At 39.6% G+C, this 22,525-nt stretch overlaps 1 protein-coding gene across 3 annotated transcripts; it reads left to right on the top strand.

Moving 5' to 3' along the window:
* The first annotated feature begins 1,152 nt into the window (after positions 1–1,152).
* ano5a (anoctamin 5a) lies at positions 1,153–22,109 on the top strand. Of its 3 annotated transcripts, none has more exons than XM_059335550.1 (22): positions 1,153–1,851; positions 5,010–5,077; positions 5,575–5,712; positions 6,041–6,082; positions 9,861–9,968; positions 11,006–11,074; positions 11,458–11,742; positions 12,336–12,455; positions 12,629–12,744; positions 12,833–12,967; positions 13,710–13,815; positions 13,916–13,976; positions 14,234–14,385; positions 15,178–15,252; positions 16,291–16,519; positions 16,680–16,852; positions 16,970–17,067; positions 17,593–17,723; positions 18,137–18,342; positions 18,434–18,624; positions 19,435–19,540; positions 19,734–22,109. In XM_059335550.1, exons 1-22 carry the CDS (start codon positions 1,782–1,784, stop codon positions 19,962–19,964), a joined length of 2,910 nt encoding a protein of 969 aa, XP_059191533.1. In that variant the 5' UTR covers positions 1,153–1,781; the 3' UTR covers positions 19,965–22,109. The 3 variants fall into 3 exon arrangements, with proteins under 3 accessions (XP_059191533.1, XP_059191534.1, XP_059191532.1); XM_059335551.1 differs by lacking the exon at positions 15,178–15,252 and adding an exon at positions 14,736–14,816; XM_059335549.1 differs by lacking the exons at positions 5,575–5,712; positions 6,041–6,082.
* Positions 22,110–22,525: the final 416 nt, after the last annotated feature.

The following is a 22,525-nucleotide window of genomic DNA, read 5'->3' as shown; positions in this document are numbered from 1 at the left end:
ATCTCATGTGGCCCTTTGGGAAAATGAATTGCCCACCCTTGAGTTAGACCATTAGTCTTAGAAACCTTGAAAAGCAGTGCACACCCAGGAAGACCCACATGTGAAGAAGGAGAGGCGATATGAGGCTAAAGAAAAAGTGGTCACGAAAATAAGCAGCTGTATTTCTGTACTCGGCCACACCCCACAGAGGAGGATAACATAATTACACCAGTACAAGACTGTGCAAACCACTTGAAGGGCGACAGAGGGGGCCGTTGCGGCTATATTTGCCCTGAGTGGAAGTACAGGGTAGAGAGGTGGCTGGGAGGAACAGGGAAAAAAGCTGCTGATAGACCCTTTCCTGAACTCCCTGTCATAGAGGAAACAAACATACGGACAAGATTAACTACTGGGAAGATAATCTAAACATCACACTGCTTGAAACAAAACAGAACAAAAGACTAAACCAAACATCCGAGTGACTGCTGAAAGATTCACTATGGAGTTCACAGTCCTGGAAATGTCTCCTTAGCAAACTATTGAATGGGTCAATAGGTTTTTATTTCACTGACTTCTGACAATCATTTAGTCCAAAATAATCACTGAGGGTCTCCAACTAACAAATTGGAACAGAATTTTCTTTTTCAGCTGTCTGATCATAGGAGACTGGGACTCTTGCAGGACACTTGATATGAGCTTTGGGAAGCTAATGTAGTCGTAAAAGGAGTTCCTGGAAGCTCTCACTCTCCAAACAAATCAAATTAATACCTAAGCAAATAAATGCTCCAAGGAAAAGAAGTGACAGAACATCCACCCAAACACAAATCTGTGTTGTCTTGATGGCTGTCTTTGTTTTATGTAGCCTCATTTGCATATTATCAAATTGAGAGCTTAACTGTAGTTATCACGTGGTCTGGGTGAGCTACTAGGTGGTTATTTTCAGTCAGTGTCAGTCACTTGGTTTCATTTCCCACTTTTTCAGACGGCAAGTGTTAAAAAAAAAGTCGCTGTATTAAACAGCATTATAAAGATAACAGTCTGAATACATTGTACTTTAAATCTTTAATAATTATTTTTAATTCAACTAAATCGAAACCACGCCCAGGAGAATACTCGTTTCTGATTGGCTGGCAGGTGTCGAACACAGTTCTTGTCAAGAACTTTACTTAATGTTGGTAACCATGGCAACGAACTGTGAATGAACTCTCTTCGAGGGAAAATTAGTTTAAAAAATGATGGAAACTAACTAAAAATAGACGACTGTTTGGACCCGACCTGGCTTTTTTATTGTATTTTCTGTCCGCGGATGAGTAGAATACTGAAGAGAAAACATTAACTCCCAGTTGTCTTCATTTAATGAAGTCCATGGAGGAAAGCCTCACAACTTGTCTGTTAGCTACCGTTAGCTTGTTGCGGTTATTCCAGTTAGGTTGTTTCTCGTATTAGTCATTTATTTTAGTTGAGTTGTAGCATACACCCCTAAAATGTAGACTTCTGAGTTCTGTATCTGTTCCCCCCATCGGTTCAACCCCAGCCAGACCATTGGCTTGTGGTGTGGAGCCACTCCCCTCACGTACCTCCCTTCTCGCTGAAGTGATGCAGCAATCGGCGGTCAGCGGGTGAAGGAGGGCAGCCAGGCTGGTAGTAGCTTAGTGGACTAGCGGAGGCGTCTCCGAAGAGGACAGCTGTGAAGGAGTAAGGTTCGGAGTTCAAGCTCAGGAGGGGGGACAGAAGTCTGACTGGGTATATCTTGGTGTACATGAGGCTCGATAGTCACGGACTGGGTACACAAGAGACTCAACATGCACCGAATAACGGGGAGAGCTGGAGGGGACAGTTTGATTGAGATGAGCCCATCGGACTCTTTCAACGGTGAGTGGCTAAAATCCGGGGCTAGCCGGCCGGTCTGCCCTAAAATGTTGACAGAAAGCTAATGTGTTGTGCTTAGTGGTGAGTGTCAACCTACTGGGAAATCAATTAATACTGAGGTTGTTATTTCCCAGTAAGTACGGTCTCAACAAAAACTTTCAAAATGGGCTAAAGTTTTTTTTTAAAGGCCTAGTCTATTTAAACATTTTGGACACGTAGCTTACATAAACTGAAACTTTATCGCGACCATCACAACATAACCAAACCATAACATTTCTCAACTGACAACAAAGGTAAACAGAACATTTTAAATCTATTAATGTATTAAGTCTTCCTGGGACAACTGGCAAATTCCAGTGTTTACTGTGCCAGTTATAACATTGTATCAACTTTACCTAAAAAATAAAAAAAAAAGATTTTAGTTACATTTGCTCAACTATTTTAAAATGTACCCACCATGCACATTTCCCCTTTAAGGCCATAACCATCTTATACACTGATTTTCTTTCATTGGAAGCAGCAGTGACTTACAGCCAGCCAGCCCCTGACAGCTGGCCTGCTCACTGGAAACACTCTGTCACTTCCAGGCGCCACTTCATCCACCAACACAAACCCCAATCCCTCTCTGCTCCTGGCTAAATGTGAATTATAAACGAGGGTTGTGTTTTAGCCATTTATGGTGTTGCTGAATGGAGGATGATTCACCCTGGATGCCCTCCAGCAACCCTTATCTGTATGAGTCGATGTAATAGTGTTGTGTTTCACCTGCAGCATTTAGAGAAGCATATTTTAGCAGATCACTGCAGGATCATGAACTATATTTCCTGTTACCTCTGTGTTGTATGTTTATGGCTTGTGAGATTTCAATGGAGCAGTGTTTTCCACAAATCACACTTCAACCTCCACAACATTAAATCACCGTAGTACTCCAAATCTGGAATATTCTACTGTAGAATAACATTCAACAATGGTGACTGCTAATGGAAAAACATTAGACCTGAATAAATGCACTTAAGCCTTACCCTAACCTTATTGTATTACATAGGGCCAGTAAAAATACAATTTAAGAATGTAAATAAACACCCAATAAGACTTAGAATTACTGGTACCCCTACCTTTTTTTATTTCCAGACAACACATTCAGAGTTTAAATGAATACAAACCATATAATCTGAGAGTCTGAAGGTCTCACAAGTTGCTTACAAACTCTTTGTGCACTGTATTTAATTACAGATTCAAACCACATTGAATATACTGTGGGTGCAAGTTGCCAAACTATTCATGGTTGTGGTTTGACCACGTAGTTTCAAACCTGGAATGTTCGTTGTCATTGCTTCAGTGCATGTCCTTGCTGTAATTATGGATAACATTTATCTAGCATTTTCTTGATATGTGAACTGGCCTGCAGGTGTATGTGTATGTGTGCACCTGAAAGGTAATAAATATGACAGACGGACTCATGGCTTCCTGTCACAGGAAATCAGAAAAACCCACCAATTTTGTGTTTATAAACTTTACAAGAAAAGCAGTTTGAAGTGAGGGTTTCTAGATTTACATTAATTCACTTTGCTTGTGGTAACACTGAACATATAGGTACAAAATCTGGTACAGTTATACAGATACTAAAGATTAATATCTCGGTCATTCAACAGCTGTAGTTGTTGTTGCTGTTATAAATTTAAGCACGATTGTCCTTTTATTATCAGTATATAATAATATTTCTTTGTGTAAATAAGATGTCCATTTGGTTTGGATCTGGAGTCTGTTGGGTGCTGTAGTAATACAAAAAAAAAGACAGAAGAGGCCTTGTGGCATTTCCACTGCAATCAGCTGCTCTTTCTTGAACAAAGCTGCAACTGTGGATGCTTCTTAGGTCGGTGGGAAAAGACTGCCGGTATAGCTGAGTGGTTTAAACTGAGTGCTCTAATACTGCGCCCAACTGTGCAAAAACATGCTCAGCTGTTTAAGAGGCTCATATGTTGTGAAAGAAATACATTGTGGAACAGATTACAGTGCTTCAAATCAGAGTCAATATCATAACTGTTAGTTAGTTGTTGAGGAAGATGAAACAAGAAGTTGGATTTATTGTTGTTGTATAAACATTATAAAAGAGTTGCTACATGTTTTGCTTTAAATCTGCTGTAAATATTACTGTATGGAACTGATTGTCAATTGTTCCCCAAGGGGCCACTGCTGGTAGATAACAGTCCCTGATATACTTCCACATGCTGCCATAACTTAAAAGATACCTGTAACAATAAAAATGCCATGTATGAAATCATATCAGTGAAAAAACATGATTTTTATCCAACAAAACCAAAAAACAATGTCGTGCAGTGGAAAAAAGCTGCTGTATTTCAGTTGAGTTGAGCTTTTATAACAAATGCCCTTTATTTTAGTTTTGAACCACTAACGTGTACTTTACTGACTTGGAGTGAATTATAGTAGAGACGGAGAAGGTTTACATATTACAAGGTTCGAATGCTTGTTTCAGGTCTGTGTAAGAAAGTCTAGACTAAATATAACCTCAGCGAGACCATCAATTTGGACATTTCTATTTAAACACAGACACAGAGACTCAAACCTTCTCCTGCTTTATTTTTTTGGCGACAGATGTACCAACAGCACTTGATGTTTGGCTTTTCCATCTGCCCTGGTATTTGTTTATTTAAATCTCTTTATCTCAGAGCAAGAATGCTGTAATTGCATTTGAGAGACAATGAATGGCAGATAAAAACAGAACTTTAGCATGTTTAAAGCTATGTTTAATTGCACTTGCAGCTTTCATTTTCAATCACATTGAGGGGAGTTACCAGACTTCTCAGTTTCGTTTCCTGTAGTCCCTCTTGTAGAGGTAGAATCGCGGCACAGCAACATGGCTGTCTGTATTCTTTCACAGTGATCCTGTTAAGTCATGCTGTCTGGCCTGTGGGAGTCCTGCCACAAAATGCTGTACAAATTTAGACCACAACATTGGCCGACTGTCAGTGGTCCTGTCTAAACTGAGGCAGCTGTTCATTTGCCTGAAATGTAACTTTACTGCCACCAACCTGTCTATCAGAGATTCACTGTTTTATTTTTACAAGGGTTTGACATTTTTGCTATAACAACATGGTTAATGTTATTATTAACTTTGTGTTCCTTATGTTGCTGTCTTGCAGATGACATAAATGGCTACCACCAACATGCCTCATCCAGCTCAGGATCCCCCCAGCAGGAACAATCACCGGTAAACACCAAACTCACACCTCCTTTTCCTTGACTGTGGACAGTCTGAGAGACTGTTTCTTGTCATACAAATTCCAAATATTAATGTTATAACATCCCATGTCATTATACATGTTTGAAAGTACCTCAGAATAGTTTGCAAATTCTTGGAAGCTTTGAATGTATACCAGCTATTTAAATATGTGCAAATGTGCCCATCCTATATACATGAAAGATTTCTAACAGTGTCATATCTCACCTCCAGCTTGCCTGTAAACATTGTAACAGGAAGTCCATTATGTACAAGTAAAATGCTGTATTTCCCCATTAGTCATATTGCTTTTCTTATAGTAAATCCCCCACTTGGGCTTGTGGTAGAAGCATTTAGCTTCTTATCTCAGTGAAAACCACAGCTCATCATCTTAGTTTTGACATTATATACATTTTTCCCAATGCAATCATAAGTCAGTGGTAACTCTTGCTCCTTTCTATTCTCCCTCTTTCATGCTGTACTTAAAGTCTCCTTTAACACCTGATGTGTGTGTGGAGACCTGTGAGTCTCTTAACACCAGCTTGGCCTCCCTGGCCCCCTCTGACCACAGTGACAGTCCCCATTTTGAGGCTCAGACCTTAGACCGAATCAATACTTTGACTGGGGTAAGACACCAGTCGAGGACACATATGCATGCTGCTGTGTCAGTGTCTGTGTGTTTGTGTTATCTCACATTGTCTCTGAACTCAAACCTGTTACTGAACAAGACCTGTCAATGACCATGTCTGACTTATAACATTAAGTGCTTCTCAGAGTGTTATGACGTGTTTTTTGACAAAAATTGTAACAATGTGTAAGCGTAATGCAAGTGTGGAGTGTTTGACATTTGGATCACCTCTGTAAGGTTACTGCTACAGTTTTTGCTGTACTGTATATTGTTGAATTTGTTGTGTTGTTAGACTTTCCCTCACTATCCACTCGGTTCCTCTACAGCTGTCGAGAAAGCGGGCGCTATTCCTGAAGTTTCGTTCCAGGGTATGGCATGGTAAAACAGGCTTGTGATGTGATGCAACTTTATGCATATGTCTGTCTGCCAGCCTTCATTTTCTTGAGAAATGTCTGTTCAGTGTTGGGTTTCTCCACTGCATTGGGTATTCAGAGAATAAAGCTTGGACATCAGAGTTGAAATCAATACACATTTCTTGGTAGCTGATGCTGGCTTCAGGAGAGCATGTTGTTTTCCGCAGAGAGTAATGGAAACATGCTGGCATGAGCTATTTGTGAGTCATAAGCGTTCATTAAAAATGGAAAAGGCCTTTTCACTTGCTTTGCTCTCACCTGTGATAATGGTCCGCTTCACTGAAAAGAAATCAACAGCCTGGTGTTACAACATAATTAGAAAGTGCACACAGCTGCCCTCACACACATGTGAACTTGAACATGCACAGTATACTGTATTTGCCTAGCTGTTTTGTGTGTGTGTGCAATTATGTGTGTTCTTGTACTTTAAGTGTATACAGTCTATACTGTAATCATGACCCTGCCCTGCGCTCATGACAGGACTGGACTTTTCTGTGGCGAACCATATAATGTACTGTAGGCTTCTCCTTTTGAATCCCTCAAATGTGGTCTTGTTTAATCAGTGTGTGACAGCTAATCTTTAAAAAAAACATGTAATGACCTTTTCTAATAATCTGGTTCCCTGTAACTAAAGGCTACCATTTATCCCATCATGGTGTTTTAGAGGGGAGGCAGCTGCACATGTATAAATTGCCTATATAATGAATAATAGAAGCAAAAGCTGTGTGCATGGTGTTTCTTCTACAAAAAGTTTCAGCTGCATGAAACATTTCAGCAGGGTTGTCAATGTGTACTTTTAGAGAGGCTCACTGAACTAGAACCTTTCCCTTTTATCATAGCCTTTGAGTATTCATTTTCCCTTTTTTAGCTCTCTGCGTTTAGAACAAATCTGAGGATCACAATGATAAAATAAACCTATAATCCAGAAATCTAGAGGCAACCATATCCTAAATATAGCCAACAATACAGACCTATTTTGCAAAAGAAAAGAAAAAGAACCTTGATATTGTTGAAATCCTATCACAAAAACAAAGAGAGAGGGGAGAGAATTGAACCCTTGAAAGTAGGTTTAGTTGCATTAAGAAAGCATTCGAGACTTTACATGATGTTGAAATGTAGAAAATGGAGCTAGACAGGACAGCCACCGGTTGGAGAGAAGATTTTACATTGTGATGCCAGCTGTGATATATTTAAAATCAAAGAGGTGACTACTTTCATAAAAGTCCTCTTCAAACATCTTTAGCCTCAAAACAGACATGCTTTGAAAGTAATATTTTAAAGAAACCCCTCCCTGAAAGTAGTTGCCTATTTATCAAACACCACGTTCTACATTTACCCTCCTTAATTAAGATGAAAGACATGAAAACCCAGTAGTTTGGGGTTAGTTGGTAAATGTATAGAGCTCTGTGGCCTCTACCAACCTTACTGAACGAAAAAGCGGTCCCAGCAGATGCACTGATTCCATACAGCTGATGTATAATTACAGTAAATTAGAGAGTTTTTGCAGGGATGTCCCAGTTAAAGAAAGCACCCACCCTGCCATGGTCAACATGGTCCATTCTAGTCTGGGAGGTAATGCAGACCAGCGGTTAGAACGTATGCCTAACTTAGGATGAGAAAACCGTAAAAAGGTTAAACACGTAGACAAAAAAAACTTAACTTAGCAAAAAATAAATTAAAAAAGCCTTCTTACTTGTATATCACTACTTGTCTGAGGCAATTTACATGAATTTTTCACTGATAGTGTCCCATTTGCAGTTTGTACATGGTTGTGGTAAGGTCTCCAGATTGTTCAATTGATTAGTTTCAAGCAGTCAGTCAGACTGCTTGAAACTACTTTCATTTTTTGTTGTTAAGGTAGTTGGGTCAGTTGGCTCTTCAGTTGATATTTGACTGGTTATATTAGATGTCTTGTTTAAGGGACTTTTCATTCTCTGGGTGGTCAGTCTTGTCCTGTACAGTGATATATCACTTTCCCTAATGCTATGCTCTTATTACATTAGCTAGCTAGCTGGCAGCCGCTATCCCATCCCTGTGCTGATGTCATCTCTAGGAGTCTCCTCTACTTCTCTCCTCCTCCTGTCTCACTCCCTCTCTTTTTTCTGGATGTCTGAGCAAGTGAGGGCTTGTCCAGGGAGGTGAGTGGATTGGATGGAGCTCCTCTGGTCAGGGGGATCAGTAGAGTGAGAGTGAGAGAAGCAGTGTTTTCAGGGCCGGACAGCACTCCCTGGAGAAAGGCAATTTAGCTCTTTCGGGCAGCCAGCCTTTCCGCTGATGCATCATAACCATAAAGGGAGTGGGCCATGGAGGTAAAGTGCTCTTCCTTTCCTCTCTACCCCCACAGCGTTGTGCTCATGGACAGAGCCGGCTCTCTCAGAACTACAGGACAGTGGGATGTTGTAGTTTTTGTGATGCTAAATGGTAATGAATGCTCTGAATTGTCTGCAGTCCAGTGTAGGTAGCTACTTTCGTGATGACAGAAGTTACTGGCACATGGTTATTTTTAGATTTCTGAACAGCTGAAGCAGCACGAGCAGCAAGCCGACATGCTCTCCTGTCCTTCCCTAAAGCATTCCTGTGTAGTTCATGTCTCTTACGGCCTGTGGCTGCTGAAGAGACAGACACCAAAGGGCTAGCATTTGCCGGTTAGCACATGTTTGGAATTTCTTTGACCACCAATAAGGCTGTTTTCAGCCACCAGAATTTACAGAAAAGGAAATAAACTCTCACAAATCTCTGTTGTGTGTGTTAAGCCTGATATGGCTGCTGAATGTCCTAGTTGTGTAAAGAATGGTATTTGTGAATATGTAATACTTTCCACATATCCTTTGGTGTTACATATAAACTAAGATTGTGTTTAATGGATGACCTGCATTCAAAGCCTTCTATATGATGGTTAGCCCTCTGAATTTTTTTCTACTGATTTTGGTGGCCCCTGTGAATAAAATAAGTTGTATATACCTGGTACTATTGGTTTTAAATCCACTATTCTCTCCATCTCTTAAATGACTGACCAAAGTTGACTCATGTTTTTTGCCAATGCTCTCTTGAAGTTTTTTTTAAATCTTTTTTGTTAATGCATTTTGATCAATTATTTTATTTTTCTCCTTGCTGACCCTCAGTATCAAAAATGGATTAAAAATGGGTTAAAAGCGTTAAAAACGTTCTACCCAAGTTCTGCAGATCTTTGCCTGGAAAAAAAAATGTAAACCTAGGCTCTTTGGGTCATGCCATAAATTATTTTGTATGATTTTGTGAGGAATCAGAATGGGGTTTCAGGCATAATAATATTTTATAGAAATAACCAGTCTTTTTTGCTGATGGTCTTGCTTGCTTATAGGTTATATAGAGGCATCCGTATTAAAATGAAACGGTTTCATAACTACTTTAAAAAAAATCCTTGTAGTTGCTTTAAATGCATATTCTCATCTTGTTCAAAGATCCTATAAAGTGGACACCAGCAACATGAAACATCTGAGCCATAGCAGATGCCCTTCGTTTAGCATGCTGTTTGTGTTTGGAGTGAAAATATGATAATTAGCATTGTTGTTGCATTAAACAAACAGATGAGTGTTATGTGGTGTGGAGGCCTTGTTCTTTGGGTTGTGCTGCCACTGACACATAGTTTGACTGTCTGCTCTGCAGTGGCGAATGCATCCAATGACTTGTTGAGCTTTTTTATCTGTGTATGTCTGTATTTAAATATTGTGACCTCTGTTCCATTTCATTACAGATTGACAAACAACAACAAAGTAAAGACTCTGTGTTCTTCCGTGATGGAGAGCGCAGGATTGATTTTGTCCTGTCCTATGATGAGGACAAAGATGGAGAGAGAAAACAGGTAAGAAACAACTTCTAGGTCCAGTATATCCAATATATTTTCCTACTAGTTCACTAACTGCAAGCTGTTTTTAATAACTGATGTTTTGTTGATTGTTTTCCAGTGTTATTGTTGTATATCCAGAACAAAATATCTTGACATCCTAAAATATCACACAAAAGAATAGAGGATGTTATTTCCACTTTATGCTAAACAGTAAGATGTGTTCCTTACAGGATATCCTCAGAGTTCACTGTGTGTGTCAGCAGCATACCCCAAATACCACAACACTGATAAAGTTAGATAAACGGTGATTCTCAGTTTGTATCACTAATCCTCTCAAGGAATTTGCGAAGGTCACTTCTACAGACTTAAATATATCAACTCTTGTTTAGTATTTCCATACTACCACTGGCTAGATGTGTTTTTTGTGTCTCTTTATCAGCTATGGGGTGCTGAAAGGCTTGTGTTTGATACTGAGCTGTTAGACTTCACATCTCTGTGTTACCACTTGGGTATGAGGCAGTGTGTGGCAGTTGACTCATATTTTACCCACGGCCTCATCAGTGAGTCAACACTCAGACCTCTAGTCTGGCCAGGAACTAGCTCATTTGTTCCACTCTATGAGGAAGGGTATACAGGAGGCCAGTTCCTGTGTGTTAGCCACATTTGCTGTAAAATGTGACGGTTAATTTCAACAAGAAACTTTCACTACCTGTTTGCACTCAGTGACCGCTACTATTGAAAATACTGAGCTAACACACTGCCTTTAACAGTAGTTGTGTCATTGTTTTGTGGTGTTTTTATACCTGCTGCATCACAGTGACTCCATGTTAACTCAGGGTTTTTCTGGGTTTTTTGTTGCTTGATCTACATAGTTGCTATATTCAACCTTATTGCAGTTGTATTATCAGCTGTGTACCATACAATGTGATGTGTGTAATGATTTTCACACAGTTTGTGTACTTTATTTAGTTGTACAAACATTGTAAAATGCCATAAAAGGGATTATATAAAACGAATAAATGAATGCATTTATGCTTTGTTTTCTTCTAAAGGAGAGAAGAAAGATATATGAAGCCAATCTAGTAAATGTCGGCCTGGAGCTGGAGACAGAAGATAAATCGGTAAGAGCTTCCGGTCATTGATTTGATTATATATGATGTGATAGAAAATGGCTCTATGCTATTTATTAATCAACTGATTTATTGACTATAACATCAAAACATTTTTATCATGTTCTATCTGGCAGAGAGCAAAGAGCAAATCAGTGATAATTTGTAGTCTTGTAACTGTTCCCTCATTGATTCCCATTTGCATCACTTCTTAGTAATATTAACAGTTGGGTAAAAAAGGACCCCAAACCCCATCAAAGGATTCCATTTTCCTTTTCGTAATATACATTATCTCCTCCATAGTGCAGCAATTACTCATTTAGCTTTTCTATTTTATGAATCAGTTGCCCTGCACTCATTATATGGCACACCTGTTTCACTTTCATTGTCATTAGGAGTCAGACGATGGAAAGACGTACTTTGTGAAGATCCATGCTCCATGGGAAGTGTTGGCCACCTACGCAGACGTGCTGAAGATCAAGGTGCCATTTAAGGCCAACGACATCCCAGACAACAGCGAGATGCCCATGAACTGGCTGTCCACCCCCTTTCGTCTGCCGGAGCACATCATGCACCCCGAGCCGGACTATTTCACAGCTCCCTTCAACAAAAGCAAAGCCGACTTCTTCCTTATTGGCGACAAAGACACATTCTTCCCCCCATCTGTCCGCAACAGGATAGTAAGGATTCTTTGTCCATGGCTTTTTTAAAATCTTGTTTGTGACCTTCAAGTAAAAACATTCTACTGGCAGTCACATCAAATGTGAATATGCTATAAACACTGCAGTATGATACAGTTCTTTTTAAAGGCCTCTCCTATGTTACGTTTTTGAAAAGGCTTATTTAAAGAAGCAGTGTGGAGGATTTAGGGCTCTATTGACAGAAATTGAGTAGTTTGCCATGTTGCACTGCCATGTTTCTATAGTTGCCTGGAATTAACAAATCAAACACTGACTCTAGAGAGGGCCTGTCGTGTTTTTATGTTGAAGTGAGGCCACTGTAGTTCTCCTTCATGCTAGGGTTGAGGGACACAGTATTTAGTTAGATGCAGTCTGCAACCTCACCACTTGATGCCAACTTAATCCAACACTACTCCTTGAAATGATAAACTTTCATATTTAGTACAGCGGGTTATGTCTGTTGCAAAAATAGAAAAGAATGCCTATTACCTCAAACTAATGTGAATACAGAAGGGACGTTATAATTCTGTTTTCATCCAATTTTCAAGCTTTTGAACAACAAAAACTGTCCTTTTCTTTCTCCCTCTGCCCAGGTCTACTACATCCTGTCCCGCTGTTCGTACTTCAGGGATGAATGTGGAGATAAAGACAAGAAGGGAATCAAGAGGCTACTCAACAACAGCACCTACACTGCTGCCTTCCCCCTGCATGATGTGAGCCTCTTTTGGTGAACTGTTGGCACTTTTTTATCATTGCAAAAGGGAAATGGAGTTTTCAGTGGAATGTGCAATCATCCTGCTGGAAGAAGTGCTCGATGTTGCATTGCAAGGATGAATAACATTACAATAATGCTATGAATGTGCCTGTGTCTCCTGTATGCATGCAGTCTCGATACTGGACAAGATCGAAGGATGCTAACTGCGAAAGCGAAAGATATAATCTCCACAAACACTGGGCTCGGTTCTTCTGTTTCTTCAAGGAGCAGCCTCTCAATCTTATCAGGTAAGACTGTGAAACAAAGTAGTCGTATGGGTATTTACACAAAATTTAGTAAAGACTACAGTAAAAATGTTGTTTTTCCCTTCAACAGGAAGTACTATGGGGAGAAGATAGGTATTTATTTTGCGTGGCTTGGCTTCTACACGGAGATGCTGTTGTTTGCTGCAATTGTTGGGACGATTTGTTTCGTCCACGGATTCCTCACCTACGGTGACAATGAGTGGAGGTGATTTTTATTAAGAATACTAGCCTGGTTTGTTGGTCTTTCAGGTTATTGTTTTATTAGGTATTATTTTTATTGTTAATGTCATTGTCTTTTTATTGAAAAGAAAATCTAATTTCCCTACAGTAGTTAAGTAAACTTTATATATAAAGCACTTTTTATAACAGCAGTTTCAAAGTGTCTCACAGTTTATAACAAACATGCTTGACAGTACAGCATGGAAACACATATACTGTTTTATGAATCAAAAACATACTCCATTATGAAGGAATTAAAACAAACATAACAGAAAGAAAAGACAAACAAAACCAAAAGGACTTGCAAAAGACAAAAACATGGTACGGACTCCATAGTGTTGGAGGGAGTTAAAACAATGAAAGCACAGCCCCCCTTTGTTGGTCAGAAAATCCAAGTAATCTTTTTGCATAGTACAAGGGTGCCATGGCGTGTTTATCAGAAGCCTGGCTGCCACATTCTGAAACAATTAAAGCTGAGCAATTGCAGACTTGCTCAGACAGAGTTACAGTAATCTAGCCGGAAAGAGATAAAATCATGGATGATTTGCTCTTAGAAGATTGCTCTGATTTTGGCAATATCTCTTCGTTGCAAAAAACAAGACTGAACCAAGTTCTTAATGTGATAGTCAAAATTTATGTTCAAACACTTTGTATTTGTAGCAGGTGGTTTTATATTCCAATGGAAAATGCCTGAGGTATGAACTAATACTCTTTAATATTCATTACAGTAAAGAAATATGTAATGAGACGATTGGAGGGAATATCGTCATGTGCCCGCTGTGTGACAAGAAATGTGGTTACTGGAAACTCAACTCAACATGCAACTCCTCATGGGTGAGACAGTCTGGCTTGGTGATGGGGTTGTTTTGACTTGTACCAACAATCCAAATCAGTTTCATTTTCTCACTATTTCTCAAACATGTTCTTCTTTCAGCAATCGCACCTGTTTGACAATGTGGGAACAGTGTTTTTTGCCATATTCATGGGGATTTGGGGTGAGTAATAATGACTGCTCTCTGCATTTTGTATATTTTAACCCAGTGCACCACCTAGTGGCAGCTGATGTATTGTTACTTATCATTTGAAATCACTGTTACTCACTCTGTATTTCAAGATATTCACCCAATTAACAAAAAAAAACATATTTTCTCACTTACTTTTAGTCTAACACTCCTGCAACCACATAATATAAAATAAGTGTAAGGGGATTAAACTGTCAAAAAATTACATTTGAGGGTCGTTTGTTCTGCAGTGACGCTGTTTCTGGAGTTCTGGAAGAGGCGGCAGGCTCGTCTTGAGTACGAGTGGGATCTGGTCGACTTTGAGGAGGAACAACAGCAGCTGCAGCTCCGGCCAGAGTACGAGACCAAGTGCACCAACCGCAAGCTGAACCGCATTACTCAGGTGTTTGTGTGCTCATGAAATACTAATATGCTGTATAACACTGTTCTAATGTACAGCTCTAGGTCTGTGTAGCTTCCACAGGGCTCTACTACATTGTAGGATAAGTCAGGTTACAGTATCTGTTGTATTTATTGGATAACTTCACACACTGAGGTGGTTGCAGTCTTTCATTGGGCCAGTTCCTGGACTTAAATACTGTTGTAAATACAGAGTCTTTCATTAAGAACAGTATTACAAAGTGGAATTGACAACTGTTCAGTAATACGTCTGTTAGTGACAGACACAGACCTGTGAGATTAACGGAAACAGGGTGTTGTAATTTGTCTTGCCCACATCCCACCCGTCTTTAGGAAACGGAGTGGGTTCTTAACAGGACTGCTACAGATATTATGGGGAAGTTGTTGCTGTGCTGGGCCACCGTGCTGCTCTGGGTAAGGGTGGCACTTAACATGGAATGCCACATTGGTGAGGAAGAGGTTTTGGTGTGGTGTAGTTTGTGTGGATAACAGAAATTTCTGGAAAGACTCAGAGGCACGAGTTTCTCTCTGAATTGCATCACCGTTTGTCTGGTGAATCAATATTTTGAAAGGCTGGCTTCACTAGGAGACCGTTAAATGAAAGAACTGGAAACATCTACACACAAATAGCTGTGATTGGACGACCTTGCTCTGCCTTGCATCTGAGGCCAGTGGTAATTAAAGGATCCTGGCCTTTTTAGAGCTGTCTTTTCAGGATATAACAAAGGGTGTCTGACTGACTCTCGTGTCCATGCTTTGCTTGCTTATGATGTAGGAAATGGAGCCATATTTACCAATAACAAGCAAGTGTGCACGCTCATGTCTGTCTGGAGCCACCGTCCTGTTATGGGTGAGCATAGCATCTTTGGTACACTTGATGCATTTAAATGGCTTTCATCCTCTTAACTGTTCCTCCCCCCTTTGTCTTTCTGTCTTTCCCATCATACTGTTCATCGTCAATACTAATATCATGTAACCAGGGTCAGTATGTGTAAAACCTCTTAAAAAAATGGAGCCCTTTTGAAACATTTAAGAGCTGACACCAACATGTTGTTTGTTTATTCTGGTGATTAATTTCATTACTCTACTCTTTACAAAATATTTTTCCTCCTGTATTTATGGCTTAAGAACAGGTGATAAAGATGGGTTTTGCCTTGTTATTTTATTTGTTCTTTGTTTATAAGTTAATTTTTTTCAACAGTAAAAGCAGGTGGCTTTTTTGTCTGAATCATTTTTCCAGGTCTTTGTGTCTGTAGTACTCATTTTGGCCACAAGAGGCTGCTCTGTTCAAAATACAGGGCTTCTACTCCTTTTTCAAATTAAAAAAATAATAAATTATCCTGACAAAAAAAAAAAAATCAGCTGGCAAAAAACATCATTCCCACCTTTTTCACAGATATTTTTTAGGGAACTTTTATTCAGGCAAAAACATTTTTCATCTGTTTTTATATCATAAACACAAAAAATATTTAGGTCAGAAATTGGATCAACAGATTTTTTTCTCCCTTGCCTCTCAGGACTTCCTTACATTTACTCTGAATTCTAAAAATATGGGCAAAATTGTGTCATTCTTAGAAATGTGACCCATTAAAGACCAACATCTTAGGGCTTTAAACATACTGGCCCAGAGTATTACTGTTGTGGACTTCAAACACCTCATGTGAATGAGCTAATGGGAAGGTTATTGTATATTATTACAGGGCATGTGTGCACACTTCAAGCATGACAGTTAGTCCTAATATCCATGTTGGCAATAATTCCCCTTGCTTTATCCAAATGTCTACATGTGTTTGCACTTGCATCACAATTGGTATGGTGTTCTCGCTGTATTTTTGTCTTGAGACTTGTAGTTGTCTTTCATGTTGTCTCTGTTGTCTCTGTCCTGAAGATCTCATTGATCATTGCCTGCATCATTGGGGTGATAGCGTACCGCCTAGCGGTATACGCAGCCTTCGCCAGCATCATGAAGGACAGTGCAACAGCCCACCTGCAGGTGGTTGGGCCGTACATCACGCCACAGCTGGCAACCTCTGTCACAGCCTCCTGCATCAACTTTGTCATCATCATGATCCTCAACCTCATGTATGAGAGAGTGGCTGTTTGGATCACTGACATGGGTGAGGGTCAGAGCGAGAAAGCGAGTCCCAGATTATTAAACTTGTGTGTCTTTCTGTTCCATTTTGCATTTCATATTGATCCTCAAAGTCGTTATGGTGTAAAATGTGTTGTTTTTCGGGTTTATGTACTTAAAATCTATGTTTTATTCCTATGTGGCAGAAATTCCCAAGACCCACCTGGAGTATGAGAACAAACTGACGGTGAAGATGTTCCTCTTCCAGTTTGTAAACTACTACTCCTCCTGCTTTTACGTGGCTTTCTTTAAGGGCAAATTTGTCGGCTATCCTGGGAAATATGCGTACATGTTTAACAGCAATCTGAGGAATGAAGAGGTACCAGATAAAACTGTATTACACTGTATAAGATTACCACTTGTAATGCAACCTGAAACTGAATTTGAGTTTGTTTCTTTCCTTTACCTTCTCCAAAATCAACCTGTCTGCATTCAGTGTGACCCTGGTGGCTGTTTGATCGAGTTGACCACCCAGCTGGTGATAGTGATGACTGGTAAACAGGTGTGGGGCAATATCCAGGAGGCTCTGGTCCCGTGAGTACTCTAACTGAACCGACCATCAGAAGCACAATTCATCTGCACACAGAAAAGATACAGAGGAGTTAAATTTACACATTCTTTAGAGACTGTGCAGCTGCATCACATAACGCATAGATTTAGCAGCCATGGCTGGGGCCTTGTTTAATATTTTTACCTTTTAACACATGAGACAAGGAAAAGCATTCCATTTAGCTGCTTGTTTTTCAGAGTCCTGGTATCACACTGTCACACTGTCCTAGAGCCTCATTACAGCCTCCATTACACCTATACTATTGCTACATTGACAAGTGAAAATGTCTTCTCTAAAAAGGCCAATTTTTAAGTGGATGCATGATCAGTTTTCATTCAAAACATTCACAGAAATGAATTTGACTTGTATTCTCAGTTCAGATGGAAAGCTTTTATTTTTAGAAAATCTCTTTAAAGCTGTTAATTACTTCAATACAGCCTTCAATTCTGCTCTTAAGAGAGTCAATTATGTTAATTCAAAGCTCTCTATCGCCCCCTTGTGTCCTCCAGGTGGCTGATGAACTGGTGGGGCAGCAGGAAGGCACGAAACCACCCAGAGAGTCTGTACAGCCGCTGGGAGCAGGACCACGACCTGCAGGGCTTCGGACAGCTGGGCCTCTTCTACGAGTACCTGGAAATGGGTAAACAGTTAGTACATAGCCAATCCATTACACAAAGAGCAAAATTTAGAGACACACAAAGCTTTGCAGCAGTCAAGACCATTTTAGTGACGTCCGGTTTCAGTTCAGAGTGGGCTTAGAACAAAACATAGACAAACACTTGTAATTATGTGTTAAAATCCTGCAGAAAAGTTGAATGAATATGCACGGACACAGGTTTTAAATGATTTCTGATGCTAGGAAAATTAAACAACCTAACTAAAAGAACCCAAAGTACTGATATTAAAACAGAGACTAGACATAGATCGATAGATGGACGGATTGATTGATAAATAGATAAAAGGAAAGATAGATGCAGTATCCTCAGAGATTCTGTAGATGGTGCTGTTCCATCCTACTGCCTCTCACTAACCTCTCTCCTTGCTGTGTCCCAGTGATCCAGTTTGGTTTCATCACGCTGTTTGTCGCCTCCTTCCCCCTGGCACCCCTGATGGCACTCATCAACAACATCATCGAGGTCAGAGTGGATGCCTGGAAGCTCACCACTCAGTTCAGACGTCCTGTGGCAGCAAAGGCCCACAGCATCGGAGCCTGGGAGGAAATCCTCAATGGGATGGCAGTACTCTCTGTAGTCACAAATGTGAGCGCTGGACAGAATCAGTGTGCTTTGTGTCTGCTCCTTATCTACCCAGGTTTATCTACCTCACACTGTTTCTTTCCCTGCTTTCTAGGCGTTTATTGTGGCCTTCACTTCTGATATGATCCCTCGGCTCGTCTACATGTATGCTTACGGTGAGATGAGTATGAAGGGCTACATTAACAACAGCCTGTCTGTGTTTAATATATCTGCGACCAATTGGGAGAACAGGCCAGACGAAGACGAGAACCCTTACTGGTTCAACAGCTCCATTACTACCTGCAGGTGTGTGTGATTGTAAAGACTCTGTGTGAGTCACTTTTATGTTGAAATATGACTGTGATATACTCAGATTCGTTACTTAAGTAAAAGTAGATACACCATCATGAAAAAATACTTTTATTATAAAATAATATTTTACTAGTATAAAAGTATTAATTTTGCAGTATGACTCCTTTCAGATTTTTAAATATATTATATTAATGGACTAATATTTTTAAATTATTTTTTTATAATTGAGTGAAGCTAATTTGAACTATTTTATAACTTCGACTTGTGTAGTTCAAAGACCCTGCACACCTAAAGTTTTTTTTTTTTTTTAACTTTATCACTCTTGTTAGTACGCCAACATGAGCAGGTCCAATGAGCCACAATAGTTGAACACACCTGTGGAGGTGTGCAGGGCCTTTTAATCAATAATAGATAGAAATCTAGAATTCTATTATATAAGTTGTTCTTGTGTTTTGTATGTAAAATCAAAGTAAATGGTTATTCAATATGTTGAATAACTGCAATGGAGTAAAGAGCACACTGTTGTCCTCTGAAATCGAGTGGAGTAGAAGTATAAAGTAACATAAAAGTACAGTATTTGAGTAAATTCACTTAGTTTCTTTTCAACACTGATATAATAAATGTCTACCAAGAATGAAAGGTCTCTCTATAGTGCATTATAAGGGCATTCATAGTGAATAATTAAGCTCAAATGATTAATAGTTATGTGACTAGTTATGGGGTTGACTGATGGGGTTTTTAATACATCATCACTACTTATACTCACCAAAGCCTGCTGTATATCAACACATTCCTTCTTTACAGGTATCGGGACTACCGCTACCCTCCCGGCCATGAGAAGGAGTACGCCCACAATATGCAGTTCTGGCATATTCTGGCAGCCAAGCTGGCTTTCATCATCATCATGGAGGTAAAACCAGAACACAGTGCTTCCACCTCCACCACTTACTGACCACTTGAACTTACATTCTTAACTTAAGCAGCTGTTGATTGTTTCATTATTGTCAATCCCTGTTCTGCCACACATACATTTTTTTAAATACAATACAAATCCATGCAGTTTTTCTGCAGCTTGAAGTTAAACTAGCCTCGTTCCTCCGCAGCATGTTGTGTTCCTGGTCAAGTTCTTTGTGGCCTGGATGATTCCTGATGTTCCGTCTGACGTGAGGGCTCGGGTGAAGAGAGAACGCTACCTGGTCCAGGAGTATCTCCATAACTATGAAGTGGAGAAGCTGAAGATCCAGCTCAGCCAAAACGGCCATAATGAGTGTAGCTGCACGCCCATGATCTATCCGTCTCTAACGAAACATGAGGTGCTGTCAGAGTGTCTCTAGCCCAGCGAGCTGCTGGTCAATCAGCTGGACGTGATGGGAGGACATGGTGATGTAGATTGCCCTGCTTGTGTAATATGATACTGACCACCACTTTGCTGTAGTGCCTGTGTTGTTTGTCCAGTACACACACACACACACACACACACACGACTTTAATCAAAGAGCTAGAGGTTGCCTCAGTTCACAACCCTCTTCTGCTAACCTGCTGATAGTGAAGATGAACACAGGTGAAAGACCAATGCATGCTGAAACATGTGTATTTAAACCTCAGCCTCATATTTATGGCTTTTCACTCTCTAATCAAAGTGCTGATGATAATCAACATTTGCTGTAGGAAAAGAAAGAGGAAATCTTATACACTGTGTCTATGCCAGACAGCGTACTTATTTTAATATTAAACTATTTATTTAAGTGCCACTATAAGTAACCAAAGACTGGATGCCTTAGTATATGACACTTATAATTGGTTCTATCTGCCATTAGAATAACAGTTCATATCATTTAATAACTTGGAGCTTGCTCATTATCATTTTGAGTGTTTCCCTTGTTTGTGCAGCTGGATAAAAGGTTCCAGTGTTTCATACTGTAAGTTCATGTTTTTTCAGTTACTACAACAAATGTGCGCATCCCCAAATCAAAAATATACATTTTTCCTCATACCTGTCACGCTGTTTATCAGTCTAGATTGCTTTGGTGTGAGTTACTGAGTCTAGGAGATACCTGCCCTCTCTTGAACATAATGGAGCTATATGGCACTTGGCTTGTGGTGCTTAAAGCGCAGTAGCTGCTCGCAACAAGGTCTGTGGATTATTTTGAGTAACTGGGTCTTGATGTCTGGAGAGAAACGTTGCTGTTGAGTTCTTACATTTTTTGGCACATTGGGCACAACAAGCCCACTGTCATGTAGTTCAATTTTATTACAGGGAAAATGTGTATTTTTGATGTTGCGCTGAACTGTCCCTTTAAGGTCATGCCAAAGATGTAACACAAATGAAAACATTTTTCTTAACTCCACTGGCAGTTAATAGGCTGGTCTTATTTTTTCTTTAATCCAATAACAGCCCACCAGTTTCTCCAGGCCAAAATCTGACCTGTGAATTAGCTTTTTATGAAGACAAATCTGTGCAGCTGTTAGTACTGTGAGTGAAGGACAGATTTTGTCCTGCAATGGCCAGTTGTTGAGCAGCAGCAGCAGCAGCAGCTGGTGCATGTTGACTGTTGACAGTGAGTCCTGTTACTGGAGATGAGAAGCGAGAAAAAAGCCCTGAGAGATTGAAGAGATCCCTTTTTAATGTGTCTCTGTTTACCAATATGTCGGCGCTAATAAAAGCCTGCCCCTACCTACTGAACTATGTTTGCTCCATTACACAAAGCATATCAGCCATCATCCAGTTCTTGTTCTTCTGTTTTTCCTCAGCTGTGTCTGTGTCGAAAAGGAAAGATACACATTCTTTTTTTTATATTGCACAAAGCACTTAATGAAACGTGACTACCAAGACATAAAGCTGTCAGTGTAACTGTTGTCATGACACTACGTATTCATAACCAGTGTTTTGTAGCAATGTGTGATAATCTGCGTTAATTTAAATGGAAGTTGTATTGTAGGTAAGAAGAATTCTAAAATTGAGAGAAAGATGTAACTTTTTGTTTTGAAAATATATGAAGGACATTTTTGTTTATTTGGCTGCCTACATTAGGATTATGTGAGAAGTATCTGTTGTTGAAGTATTTAAATTATAGGTGAAATATCTGGCTGGCTGTGCTACAAATTCAGGCCACTAAATCTATGTTTGTTTGAGATGCATGTAGATGTGACCATATAGCGAAGAGTAATGTTGGACTGTTACAGTTTGCCTTTTTCATGCTCTGCGCTCAGCTCATGCCTTTTGATGCCTTAATACATCTAATTCATTGTGTTTTCTATTTTATTTCCTCTTTTCTTATGTCCTCTTCTTGTTATGCTTTCGTAATATTTTATATCGCCATATACTTGGAAAAAAAGGTGAACCTGTTTACTGTATGCTTAAAGTTAAAATTTCATGTTTTCTTTCATTTATTTCTGTATTTTTTGTATTTGTCCTGTATCCAATGTCATTGTAAACAAAGCTAATCTCCAAAATAAAGTTTGAGTTCAACTTGAGTAAATTTGTTGGATGTGTTTGGGGCTGTCCTAAATACTGGAGCTCATGCATGGACTACTCTGCTGGGGACATCAAAGTTGCTGTTCACATAACAGATGGCCCGGGAGAACACTGATAACTATTCAGTGTTTGTTCACACGGGTGGGTGTGTTTTACACCAAAATATGTTGGCATGGTTGTTTCACTTGGCCACTGTAACAAAGACATGGGCAACACTCAGGTTCAGGTAGGCTGGAAAGATTCATTGTAAATTTTAAACATTTTATCAGGTTATGATTTATGAAACTACAAATACAGATTTTAAACAGTGATGGACAAATTAGGTTTATATGTGCTTCTATCAGAGCAAATGTCCATATCTGTAATGTGGTTGTGTACTAAAACCCCAGTTAAAGAAGCTTTAAATGATAAAAGAGAGGA

The sequence above is a fragment of the Centropristis striata genome, chromosome 6, assembly GCF_030273125.1.
Source record: "Centropristis striata isolate RG_2023a ecotype Rhode Island chromosome 6, C.striata_1.0, whole genome shotgun sequence".
NCBI classification, from domain to species: Eukaryota; Metazoa; Chordata; class Actinopteri; order Perciformes; family Serranidae; genus Centropristis; species Centropristis striata.
This window is presented reverse-complemented; position numbering and strand designations above follow the sequence as displayed.

Coding starts and splice junctions, on each gene's coding strand:
- ano5a (XM_059335551.1), top strand. CDS start 1,782: ATGCACCGAATAACGGGGAGAGCTGGAGGGGACAGTTTGATTGAGATG. Junction 13,816..13,915: donor CAACATGCAACTCCTCATGG/GTGAGACAGTCT, acceptor TTCTTCTTTCAG/CAATCGCACCTGTTTGACAA. Junction 13,977..14,233: donor CATATTCATGGGGATTTGGG/GTGAGTAATAAT, acceptor TTTGTTCTGCAG/TGACGCTGTTTCTGGAGTTC.